The 13,029-nt window shown below is 32.4% G+C and overlaps 1 protein-coding gene across 25 annotated transcripts in view; it reads right to left on the bottom strand.

The window, feature by feature from the left end:
• Positions 1 to 13,029, bottom strand: part of ADGRL3 (adhesion G protein-coupled receptor L3) — an 829,014-nt gene that overhangs the window by 523,047 nt on the left and 292,938 nt on the right. For all 25 annotated transcript variants that reach the window (XM_032400452.1, XM_032400458.1, XM_032400455.1 and 22 more), the window contains one exon: positions 2,268 to 2,498. In XM_032400452.1, coding sequence (XP_032256343.1) covers positions 2,268 to 2,322 — 55 coding nt within the window. In that variant the 5' untranslated portion in view covers positions 2,323 to 2,498. The remainder of the gene's footprint in view (positions 1 to 2,267; positions 2,499 to 13,029) is intronic.

Below are 13,029 nucleotides of genomic sequence, written 5' to 3'. Positions count from 1 at the left end.
TTACTGCTCAGTATCTCAATGTTTTTATTGTAAAAAAAATGATAATGATAGTAATAGTAAATAATATTAAACCCAGGAGAATGTTGTAAGGATTAATTATACCAATACATCTATAGTTTATGGCCATAAAAGTCAGTGCTCATCATTGTTATTCACTCTGGAGAAAAGAGCAATTCAAGTATTTCCCAGATAAGTTAATTCTCTATGGTCAGGAGTGCAAATGAAGCTGAACATCTCAACAACAGTAGGCAAGGAGATGCTACCAGGGGATGTTTTGGAAACAAGAGTATATCCCTCTGTAACTATGACGTCATTTTAACTCAGTTGTCTATAAAGTTTCAAGTTATGTGGAATTCCTTTAAGACAGGATGGTTAGGGACTCTAAAAAAAAGTCCATCCTAAAAGATCAGCACTGATCAGAGGTACATACATTCCTTTAGTTATGAGCAAGCTGGGTCCCAAAAGGTTATTCATATGAAGCCATCTATTTACAAATCCAGAGTGGTATCACAAAGGCAGTAGAGAAGGCCTTATATTTTCTCTGGTGTGAAGTTTTAAAATTCCTACTCAAGGTAACAAGGATAAAGTTTATAAATAGAAAGCTTCTATATTGTGGAGCATAATATGGTTCAAAGTCAAGATAAGATAAAGTAGCTCACATACAACAGAAAAGATTACTTTCGCCCAAAATATTTTATATACCAGGTCAATTTTCTATTTGCTCTATGAGGAGTTTTTAAATACTTCTCAGAATTCCTTGGAGAGGTGTGTGTGTGTGTGTGTGTGTGTGTGTGTAGAGGGGGGCGGTTCTGATTATCAACAGCAATGAAACCGCTCTCATGGTTAGCTAGTTTCTGGTTGTTATAATTTATTAGAACAGAAATAAACTAGAGAGGCAGATAGTATGATGAAGGAAATTAGCTTGTTCAAACACTGAATATATTTGTCTTGCACTGTGCTAGATTCTCTACGTATGCTATTTATTTAATCCTCAAAATAAACTTATGAGTGAGGCATCTTTATAACATCAAAACCTAATTAGAATAATCTTTAGGTATACAGATAATTAGAAAAACACTTGTTTAAAGGGACATAATTCTTTTATTGTCTCATACCACAAAATGTTATATGTGCCCAAGTATGTGAAAGTAAGTGCTCCATCAGTATATGAATTAAGAAAACACTTTTATTTTTTTTTTACAAAATTACATCATTTAAAATTAGATGGTTGAATCATTTTACTTTCATTTCCTTAAAAAAGCACTACCTTATATTGTAGTGATTACTTAAAAAATGTGTTAAATCAGGGAAACTTTAGAAGAAAACGTCAAAAGACACATAAGGTATTTTATCCAGTTTTTATAATGACAGCAGAATATAATTCATGTTGAAACAAGAATATAGGCCAAATTCAGAACTGTATCGCTGATAAACTACAATAGATTTTTTGTAGTCAATTAAAAACCAAAAGTGAGCTAAAGAGACTAAAAACTGATTCCAGGTGCTTGCTATACCCTACTATTCTGAGACCTCCAAAGGAGTGGCAAATATAGCTGTGTCCCTTTCTTTGCTATAATTACCATTAATGTATGAGATAGTGACTATATTACACCATTTTCATCTTAGTGCAAAACCAATGATGATTAGTAGAAAACTTTAAATTGTCAATAAGGAATATAAATGTAGACTTTGCCAGTTTTTAGAAAGATTCAATGAATATTATACTAAGTTGTACAGAATTTATCTTATTTATAAATAATTATCTTTTATAAAATTTGCAAAGATATAGCATTTCTTAACTATCATATTTGTGTTATAAATACCAAAATGTGTAAATGAACAAAGTATAGTTTTTTATGAGTTGATTAGCATGTTTCAGTAAAATTACCTTTTAGCATATGTTCATATCATTTTGGCATTTTTTTGCATTAAAAGTATATGTATGAAAAAATAATTCTCATTTAAATGAGAGGTTTAGTTTACATTCTGTGTATTAAAGATTGAACAGAGTAGCCAACACTGAGAGTTCTTAAAAATAACAAAGAATTGGTTATACATACATTTCAAAAGCTACTTTCAGAAATCAAATTCAAAGTTGTATTTATTGCAGCTGATGGTACATATTATGGTCTTTTTACTTTAACTTACTTCTATTAATATATCGTAGGCAAGAGCTGCTAAATCACTGAGCAAAGATTTAGAAGAAAGGACCTAGTGCAAATAGAGACAAATTAAGCTTCACACAAAAATCTAATTAAAGGTCTTACCTTGAATGATTGGTGCTGCAAGCATCATGAAGACTAGTAGCTGTGATGGCCACATGGCTGTGTACTGGGGTGTAAGAGTGCCTCAAGAGCGAGCGTTCACGACGTGAAATGAAGTAAGTGTCTTTCTGATTCCTCTTCTGTATTCCAAGACCGATGATTTAAAAAAAAAAAAAAATCCCTCAAAAAAAAAATTTCTCAAACACAGAAACACCAATATCCCAAATTTGAATCCTGCAAACAAGGAAAAAAGAATGGGTTATCAAATACAAGTTTCCTCTTCTTAATTCCTTGAAGGTTTATCTGCTGACTAGAATATCTATATAACCTCCCTCCCTTCTTCATAGTAATTTACACAGGCATCATATAGAAAACGAGTAAGTAACCTAGAGGATGCTATTTATGCACGATCAATACAGTGTTTATTTCCCAGGCTTCAAATGGACTGAAATAAATAATTTAGTCTCACGGGAAAAATTAATGTAAATATACTATAACAATTTGGATAATAATAAATTAGTAATTGATTTATATACTTTGTTAATCTATATAAATAGAATTGGGACTTAATTTGGACTTAATACACTTTCCACAAATACAATTTATACTAACATTAGAACAGTAAAAAGAAAAAATTCATTCATTACCATTACTGTAAGTTTAAAACAAACAAAAAAAACGTTAAATGTATGGGTCTGGCCCCGATATTCAATTCAGAATGTATTATTTTTCAAAGCATCCTTGTAAGTTAATCTATGAAGATCCTAGATTTATGTTATGTTATGTTATGTTATGTTATGTTATGTTATGTTATGTTAATTAATTATGCTCAAACATAGCTAATTCATTCAAAAGAGTTTATTGAGTGCCCAGTGAAATACAAAGCACTGGGTTAGGAACACAGGATAGAATATTGAATAAAACATGCAAACTATTCTCCAGGATCTTACAATTTAAGATGAGAAATGTTGCTTAAAAGTTTTAAATATCTATATAAGACATTAAAAACTTTTAGCATTAAGAGTTATTTTACTGAACCAAACTGATATAGCTGCCTTCTCTTAAAGACTGCACAGATTTATCTTAAGAAGTAAAAATATTGAAGAGCATGACCCAAATTTTGAGGATGTCTTTCATAGTCAGCACCTTTAAAATGGATCAATCAGTACAAACTAGGTCATTCTCCTTCTCTCTTTTTCGCTCTCCCTCTCTCTCTGTCTCTGTCTCTTTCTCTCTTCTGGTGATTGATACGTATTTAAAAACAATTTAATATTTTGAGTATAAATTTTAAAAAAATTTCTGGAAAGGGTTATACAAAACAGCGATAGTTTAGTAAAGACTCCATATAGTTATAAGGCAAAATTACAGATTTATGTGAATTTCTGGCAATATTATTTATAGCATGGTAATTAAGAGCACAGATTCTGGAGCAAGACCACCCAATATCAATTACTAGATCTACCAGTACTGTGACCTTGGGCAACTCACTTAAGCCCTCAGTGCCTCAGTTCCCTATGTTAATGGAGTGAGTAATATTACTTGATATGTCTATATGACATTAAATGAGCCAAAATTTGGAATCTTGAATTCTACAAAACACATAAAAATTTGTACTGCCCTGAACGGTGTCTAGCACATAAGTGTTATTATGCCTTAAAAATTATTAAACATTGCATTAGTTTTTTATTTTATCCTATTGAGCCTTTTAACATGTATGTGTAAGAAGCAAGATCATTCAATAATTTAGCTCAAAAATATTTATTAAGTCACTATTGTATAGACAGATTCTGAAAACACTAAATCTGAACACAATAGATTAAAAGAGTTTTAATCTCACAGACACATTGTAAGAAAATGAGGCATACAATAGACAATCTCATAATATTTTACATTTACAAATAGGAAAAGTAGTGATAAAAAGAAGTTGAGATAAAAGAGAAACTATATGTCAAGGAATCATGTAAAATATTTTCATTTTTTTCTTATTCACACTCTGACTTACAAGAAATTTTTCAGAACTTCTTAATTGCCTTAAATGTGTAACTCTTTCCAAAAATAACTTAAAAAAACTGCTAATTTAAAATTGCACTAACATACATATAATAATTAATGGACATTTAAAGAAGGATACTAAAAATGATGGATACATCAACTAGTAAACAATGCCTCCCTACTCTCAACATTCAGTTACTGTGTCTTTTCTTTCCTCTATGTCCACTGAGTATGAGTGTCAAAAATTGGCATTAGATGTGTGTATGCACACAGACACACACAAACACGTACATAAATATACATAAATATATACAGAACTACTTTGCCACTGGAAATAATTGTGGGCAGCTACTAGGTGAATTACTTATTCATTACTTAAAAATATATACTAAATATTAACCATAGTAGATATTGAGAATGAAGATGAAGTAGAACAATTTTTTCACAACTCACACTGGAGTGGGAAAAACAGAACATAGGAAATGAAGTCACAAGGTAAAGAAGAGAAGAATAAACATGATTTTAGTACCTATCATATGCCAAGCAATGTTCTGTATATTATACAATTGATTTAATTCTCCATACAAATCTATAAAGCAGAAAATATCATTTCATGTTTACTGAGGAGGAAAATCAGAAATGTTATGCAGCAAGAATTTCAAACGAAATGTCTAATTCTAAACCAATGTTCTTTGCTCTTTCTATAGTAGAAATAAACAAGAAAATATAAGAGGATAATTAGGGATATTAATTGTACAAAGGAAGGGGACAATGTAGCAAGTTTCCAAAAAAATACTTAGGCATTTCTTAAAAATGTTACTAGATTTTGAGGATTGGAGGACCTGGAACAGCATGGATATATTAGGTAGGAGCAGAGGGACAAAGAGAAAAGAAAGGACATATTTAAAAAGGAAACCAGCCTCATTATAACATTGTATCCTTCGGAGGAACAGGGAAAATTATTTCCATAGTGAAATACGAGTATTGCTACTGTGAAGTGTGGTTTTAGTGAAATCCAGAATAGTTTATTTCATATGATATGTATTTCCACATTGATGAAACAGTGGGAGAAAATTACTTTACAGAAAGGGTTAAAAAAAAAGGAGAAGAAAATGTATATTATTTATAGTAATGATTTAAGATATCACAGCAGGACATAAAACCATGTCTATGAGGATATTTCACATTGGATTTGGGCAGGGGAATTTGTTTCCATGATTTTTGTGTAAACAGAGGTGGGGAAAGGAATTGAGAAGAATAGAAGCTATTATTTGAAGAGGGTAACATGTTTTTATATTCCAGCATCACCGCCTGCCTACCATTCACCCACAGCCCCAAAATAATGAGCTAATTTGGGGGCACATTTAATAAAATTGCAATAATTAAACTATATATAAATTTTTTTTTTTAAAGATTTTATTTATTTATCTGAGAGAGAGAATGGGAGACAGAGAGCATGAGGGGGGAGGATCAGAGGGAGAAGCAGACTCCCCGCTGAGCAGGGAGCCCGATGTGGGACTCGATCCCGGGACTCCAGGATCACGACCTGAGCCGAAGGCAGTTGCTTAACCAACTGAGCCACCCAGGCGCCCCTAAACTATATATAAATTTTAATAGATAATTTGAAAGACAAGATTGTTCATAACATATAGAAAGATAAACCAATAATTTTGCATACTAACATTAAAAAAAAAACAAAACTTTGTGGGATGATTTTTTTTCTAATTTATATGTTATTAACTACCAAAACAATCAGTTTCACATAAAAGGGATTTCCATTCAAGACATTTCTGAAACAAAGCTCCTCAAAAACACATAGAGAAGAAAAAACAAGAAAAGGCATTAGAGACTCATTAAGTCACACATAACAAGAAAATTACTCATAAAAAAAAGATTTACTAATGGTATAAAGCATTTAACAAGCTAACTTCAAAATACATTTCCATCTCCAATAAAATTTATTTCGCCTTCTCTTTGTACCACGCACTGTGCTAACACTATGGGATCAAGTGGGAGAGTGTGGCCACAAGTCTAAAATGTGATAGCCCTTTTAAAACCACTTGCAGTAAAATATAAATGCTAAAAGGTATATTCACCAATAATTATAGTGCTGTGCAAAATGTGGTATGTGTTACATGAGATGTTCTAGGAACATAAAGTGAAAAGCTGTCAGATTTTCTTTTGTAAATGCAAGGGATTTAAAATTACACTTGACACAAGAGAAGGGAGTGGGGGTGGTAATAGGCAAAATAGGCAAAAGGGAGTGGGAGATACAGGCCTCCAGTGATGAAATGAATAAGTCACAGGGATGAAAGGTACAGCACAAGGAATATAGTCAATGGTACTGTAATAGCATTGTATGGTGACAGATGGCGGCTACACTTGTGGGGAGCATAGCCTAACGTATAGACTTATCCAAGCACAGGTCTAGGTATGCAAACTCTCCTCGAGAATTCTATAGCTGAGCAATACATACTAAAATAATGTGAGGTTTTATAAAGGAGAATTTTCAGTGTTTCTCTTGTTTCAAATATATTACTTATGACACTACTTTCCAATAATAAATCAACACACTAAAGTTTCAAAAATTATTCTTGAAAGATGGCATTTCTAATTTTCATCAAAGATTACTACAATATGGTGAACAAGTTTGCCTGTTAATTTTGCCTGTTACCACATCCAAAACTTGGAAGGAATATATTCTAATGTAGTCCTTGATTAGGTACTTGGTGTTTATATGTCCTCAAACAAAACTACCAAACTTCATCACTCTTCAAATATTCAAAATTAAAAAATGAGGTTGATTAAAGTGTCCTATTTTACATCATTAATATTTAAGATTATAGTTATAAAAGTATGTGATTTGACTGAAGTTTTACTAAAAATTAAAAAAATTACAACATGGAAAGATATTTTACAAATATTTATGTAACTAAAGCCTTTTCTCATAAGCTACACAGAAAATCCCTTATTTGTTAGATTTAGACTAACCTGCACTCACATGTAACACATTTATACTCTGAAAATACTTGAATTTCGTTATTGCTGAAACAAAAGTTCTTTTAAATTTAGGGGTGCCTGGGTGGCTCAGTCGGTTAAGCATCTGCATTTGGCTCCTGGGTCCTGGTATGGAGCCCCATATCAAGCTCTATATGCAGCTCTCTGCTCATTGGGGAACCTGCTTCTCCCTGTCCCTCACCTGCTCTTCCCTCTGCTTGTGCGTGCGCACTCTCTGTCTTTCTCTCAAATAAATAAATAAAATCTTTTAAAAAATAAACTTAAAACATTGATTTTACTTTGGGGAAACTCATCTTAAATTTTAATGTCATAATTTGTTTTTCCAGTTTAAGTTTTTGATATACCATTTTTAAATCATATTTGAAAGCTTTCATTTTTATGGTATATTTGCTTCCTTTCTACATTCCAAATAGATATTAGTATTATAATCTGAACGCTATTCATCTTGGAATTACTACCGTAATTTGAGCTACTCTTTTTTTTTTTTTTAAAGATTTTATTTATTTATTTGACAGAGAGAGACACAGCGAGAGAGGGAACACAAGCAGGGGGAGTGGGAGAGAGAAGAAGCAGGCTTCCCACTGAGCAGGGAGCCCAATGTGGGGCTTGATCCCAGGACCCTGGGATCATGACCTGAGCCGAAGGCAGATGCTTAACGACTGAGGCACTCAGGTGCCCCTGAGCTACTCTTAATCACATTTCTGTAAGATAATTGACTCTCAATTTTTTCCAAGAAAAACTGCATTTTATTATTATACCTTTCCCCTCATAATAATCTAGACAAGATACTATATCTTTTTTGTAATAGTTGTACATTTTCCCAAGTAATACATGTTCACTTGTCACAAATTTTGTTAACTACAAACTTTACTCCATATGAACTTTATAAATTTCAATTAATCCATATTTTATTTTGCCTATTTGCTTCTTTCTGTCAAAAAGGACTCTCTGAGTGGTTAATTTTTTTATATGTTTGGCACATGCCAGATGTATAAAATGCCATGGGGCTATATTAATAATTAATTGGTTTACAGTCCTACAACCCCACTGCTAATTATAATATAGGAGTTTCTCATTTAACATGAGTTTTTCCCCTCATTCCATATAGGGAAATCATAGCTCTTAACCCAAGGGAAAAAAACAAAACACAATAGAACAAAACAACCTTACTTCAGACTTATTTATAAATACTACTTGGGTATTATCTGTATTCTTCCACGGTTAGTACGTGGATTTGGAAATTTGAATGATTTGAATTATATATTCTAACAATCAAATATTTATCACAATCCTTCTCCATAAATTATCTGTTATATAAAATTGCCATATGGAAAATTATGAAAATATAAAGGAGATTAAACTAGCTATTTTATTTTATCATCTGTCACTACCTTAACAAGTAACTATCTGTTACAGAGCATCTTAGATAATCTGATTTATGGGGCGCCTGGGTGGCTCAGTCGGTTAAGCGTCTGCCTTCGGCTCAGGTCATGATCCCGGGGTCCTGGGATCGAGTCCCACATCGGGCTCCCTGCTCAGCGGGGAGCCTGCTTCTCCCTCTGCCTGCCACTCCCCCTGCTTGTGCTCTTTCTCTCTCTGACAAATAAATATAAAATCTTTAGATAATCTGATTTATGTGGACACAGCTCCCTACATTTATAAATAAGAGCCATCCATTGTAACCAAAAAGAGCCAAGCATTTTTGAGAAATATTAATTTAATAAGGCTGGAAAATATATTTCACCTCGAGTATTTAGTCATGCATAGATGCTTAGATGAGGGGCTCTAACGCTCATTATTCAAATTTGAGATTGCAAGATTTCTATGATTTACTAGTATTGCATAATCATAAGCAGATATACAGCTATGTCTCATAGTCCATGTCCTATGAAATGACAGATGACCTTTTCTTCCCAAAGTGCCTTTCCAAAAGCAGTTCTACATGTAAGGCTCCTGATGTGAATGGAAACTCTATGAAATAGTTAACTCTTAAAGAAAAGAAGCAGGGCAGCAAAACAAGACATCAGACTATAAGACAGCTTCCCCCATCACTATCCTGTAATACACTGAAATACTTGGTGTGATTATCACTGGGTAGAAGCAAAAAGAATTTTACAGGAGTTGAAACAGAGTAAAATACCTATTTTTTTTTTTTTTTTTTAATGTCAGGTACAATCGGCAGTTTCTGAAACCTCTAAGTATTGTGTTTCTTTTAAAGTTTTCTTGGTGTTTGCTAAAAGAATTGTCTATTATCTTTTGACCAAGAGGGTGCATGTGAGTATACTATTAACTTTGGTCCTATTGATCATATTAGTTTTTTTAAAAATTAAACACTTTGTCTTAACATTATGACTCTGAAAACAAAACAATTGCAATAAGGTTAAGGATCTTTCCTGTCTTTATTTATGGAGTCAAAAGCCATTATACTACTATTAACTATTAAAAAAGTATTTAACTAGGAAGTGGTTCGGGGGGATTGGTTAAATAGGATACAGGATTAAGGAATGCACTGGTTGTGATGAGCACTGGGTGACATATGGAAGTGTTAAATTAACTACATTGTACATCTGAAACTAATATAACACTGTAAACTAACTGGAATTAAAAACTTAAAAAATTTGAGGCACTTGGGTGGCTCAGTCGGTTAAGCGTCTTACTCTTAATTTAGGCTCAGGTCATGATCTCAGGGTCCCAGGATCCAGCCCTGCGTTGGGCTCCCCACTTAGCAGGGAATCTGCTTGTCTCCCTCTCTCTCTACCCCCCTCCTGCTCTCTCTCTCTCTCTCTCCCCCACTCAAAACAAAAAAATAAATTAAAAAGTTTACATAGATTAAAAAAAACAATACAAATAAAAACCCCACAAACACTTAAAAAGAAAACAGTGATAGCTATGCAGATGAATCACATATTTTATTGATATTTCATTGGTCCTACTATTTTTCATAGAGGACCCTGTATTCTTAGCCATCCTAGGGCACTTGCAGACTCTTGAATGTACTGTCTTTTCTCATCTCTAAGCCTCCATCCTCTTTCTTATAACTTCACTCATTCTTCAAAATGCAAGTAAACAACTTTTCCTAGAAAACTTCCCTGTCTTCTTCCTTTATAGTCTTACTGTCTAGCATTGGGCCAAGTACTAGATATTCAATAAGGTTTGAAAGAATGGATAAATGATATAGGGATCAATACTAGTGTTGAGAAAATTCTCTTCCTTTCCATCAGAGAAAGTCATTGGGAGGAGACGTAGTTCCAGGGATGAGGGAAAAAAAAAAGGGAGACGTGAAGAATATAAAATTCTTATACATGAATTATTTTAGAATTACATAAAAATTGAGTTTCTGATAAAAAAACTGGAATAAGGTGAATATTCAACTACATACCTACAATTGTGTGTGAGTGACTAAATTATTCACATCAATTTTTTTAAAAGTATTTAACTATAAAGTACCAATAAGAGCTGAATAATTTAGTAATAATACTTTCTTAAATAATGCTAGATCCCTTTGGAGACTCAAAGGACAGATAAACAATCACCTTGTTTAATATTTTCAAAAAATATGAATTCAATCTACCTATACATGTATTTCTTCGGCAATGTGTACCAAGAGATCTTCAGTGAATACAAACAATGTAAACTATTTTTGGTCATAGGAGAGCAGTCTTATATATATACATATATATAACATCTCTATGGCATGATTCTTGTATTGTAGAAAGGAGAGGAAGAAAAGGAAGAACAGGAAGAGAACAATGCAGAGGCAGGATAGAAGGGAAGAAGAGATAACACAGGAAATACAAATAATAAAATATAAATCCAAATATCATAAAGAAGAGAGTTTAAAAAAATAGAGGAAATAATCAAGCTTGGAAGATCTGGAAGACCTAAAAGAAGAGAATGGTAATTGTGTTAGAATGTGTAAAAATGCGTAAGATTTCACTAAACAGTGACTGAAGGATGAACGTTCTGGGTTGAGAGGTGGTATGAAAAAAAGGTAAATATGATTTTGTAATATTTAAAGGTAAAAATTATATAAATACATAAATCTCACTGCAAGTACTGTCTTTCAAGAATGAGTAAATATTTATAGTGAATATGTTCCAAACATTTTTATAATCCTATATTGCTCCTAAACACTTTCCATTTTGTTCTGAATTTAATTTGTGTAAATGATCTTTGGTTTGAAATAAAGAGCCTGAGTTAACAGAGGTATTAACTGAAATAGAGATATTACATGAATCATTAAATTAATGAACTAACTAGTATTTAGATAGTACCTAACACGATACCACACAAAGATAATGCAGTCTTCGCATTTTCATAATATGATTCTTTTGTCAGGGTTTCAAACTTGCCTAACACTGCTTAGTGGCTATTATGCTATTTGAGATCAAATACTGATTCCAGAGAATCACAACACTTTTAGATACAATGGTACTCTTACCCACTTGACAATGCATTACTACCAAATAACAAACTATAACTGTACTATTTATCTTTATAGATGTAAACATTGAAGTCAAATACAACCTGGAAGAAACTTCGTACACACTATGTATGTATGTGTCTTGACTTAGAACTGGATGTGGCCATAATTTTCTTAATCCTTTATTTCTGCATAAAAAAAAAATCTAAGCTCCTATCTTCAAGTATTAAATATTGCATAAGTCAGAGCCCTCAGAAGCAGCAAGAATAGAAGTTACAACATGAACTTTGAAGTGAGAAAGAGTGTTAAGTCTTCTCTCTTCAAACTATGAGCTTATGGCCACAGGCAGATTACTTCAATTTTCTATACCTAATGTTCCCATGTGAAATTAATCCATATTCCACCAGGTGGTTATAAGGCTTAAATAAAGGTTTAAGGCTTAAATATATATATATATATATATATATATATATATATATATATATATATATATATAGTACCTATAAAAATTCCTGGCAAGAGTAGACATTCAATAAGTGAAAAAAAATCTTTCTTTTCATTTAATGAAAGGTTTTACATTCAGAAGTAGGGTTATAAATGGTAAATGAGATTACATTTGGAGATGAGTAGTACAGAAATTTGAAACAAGTTTGTGAGTGGTTAAGCAGGAAAGTGGATAGAATCAGAAGGTACATTGGAAACACTGTGCTTTCAGATTAAATTGGCAGGGGTATATAGAAAAAAGTGGAGAGGAAAGAAAAAATACCTTAGGCTAATGGTGTCAATGACAGTATTTGCCAGAATTAGTATGGTGGGAGTTCACAGTGACCTACAAGTCCAGAATTGTGATTTAAAATACCGATTATTTGAAGAAAGTCAAGACAACAATTTTTCAAGTTGTAGAAATATCACAGTTACATGTTTTTTGGAGTAGGAAGGAAAAATAAATCAGGATGGGAAATAAAAGTAAAAAACAGAGAAAGGGCAGAGAAGATAAAAGAAAAAAGTTAATCAAATTGGAAGTAGGAAGTGTAGTTTAGGAATAAAACTGCATTTTACAAATTTCAGTCAAGCCATTTTTCCCTCATTTCTTCCCTATCTCCTCCACATGTTTCAGAGAGGTCAGAGCACAGAAAGACCTATTTGTATTCAATGAATTTTTTTAAAGGTTACTTGCAACACTTTTTAAGCAAGGATATGCTAAATCTCAAAACTCAAAAACTAGCAAATGATTTTTCTCATTGCTTAAGTGAAACACCTATCTCTTATAATTATATTTCAAATATAGTTTGATGCTATGTTAGAAAACAAGTAATCTAGGAAGGTAATTTT

This window comes from Phoca vitulina, unplaced genomic scaffold (assembly GCF_004348235.1).
Source record: "Phoca vitulina isolate PV1807 unplaced genomic scaffold, GSC_HSeal_1.0 scaffold3, whole genome shotgun sequence".
Classification (NCBI taxonomy): Eukaryota; Metazoa; Chordata; class Mammalia; order Carnivora; family Phocidae; genus Phoca; species Phoca vitulina.
Note: the sequence above shows the minus strand (reverse complement) of the source record. Positions and strands in the feature narration are given on the sequence as shown.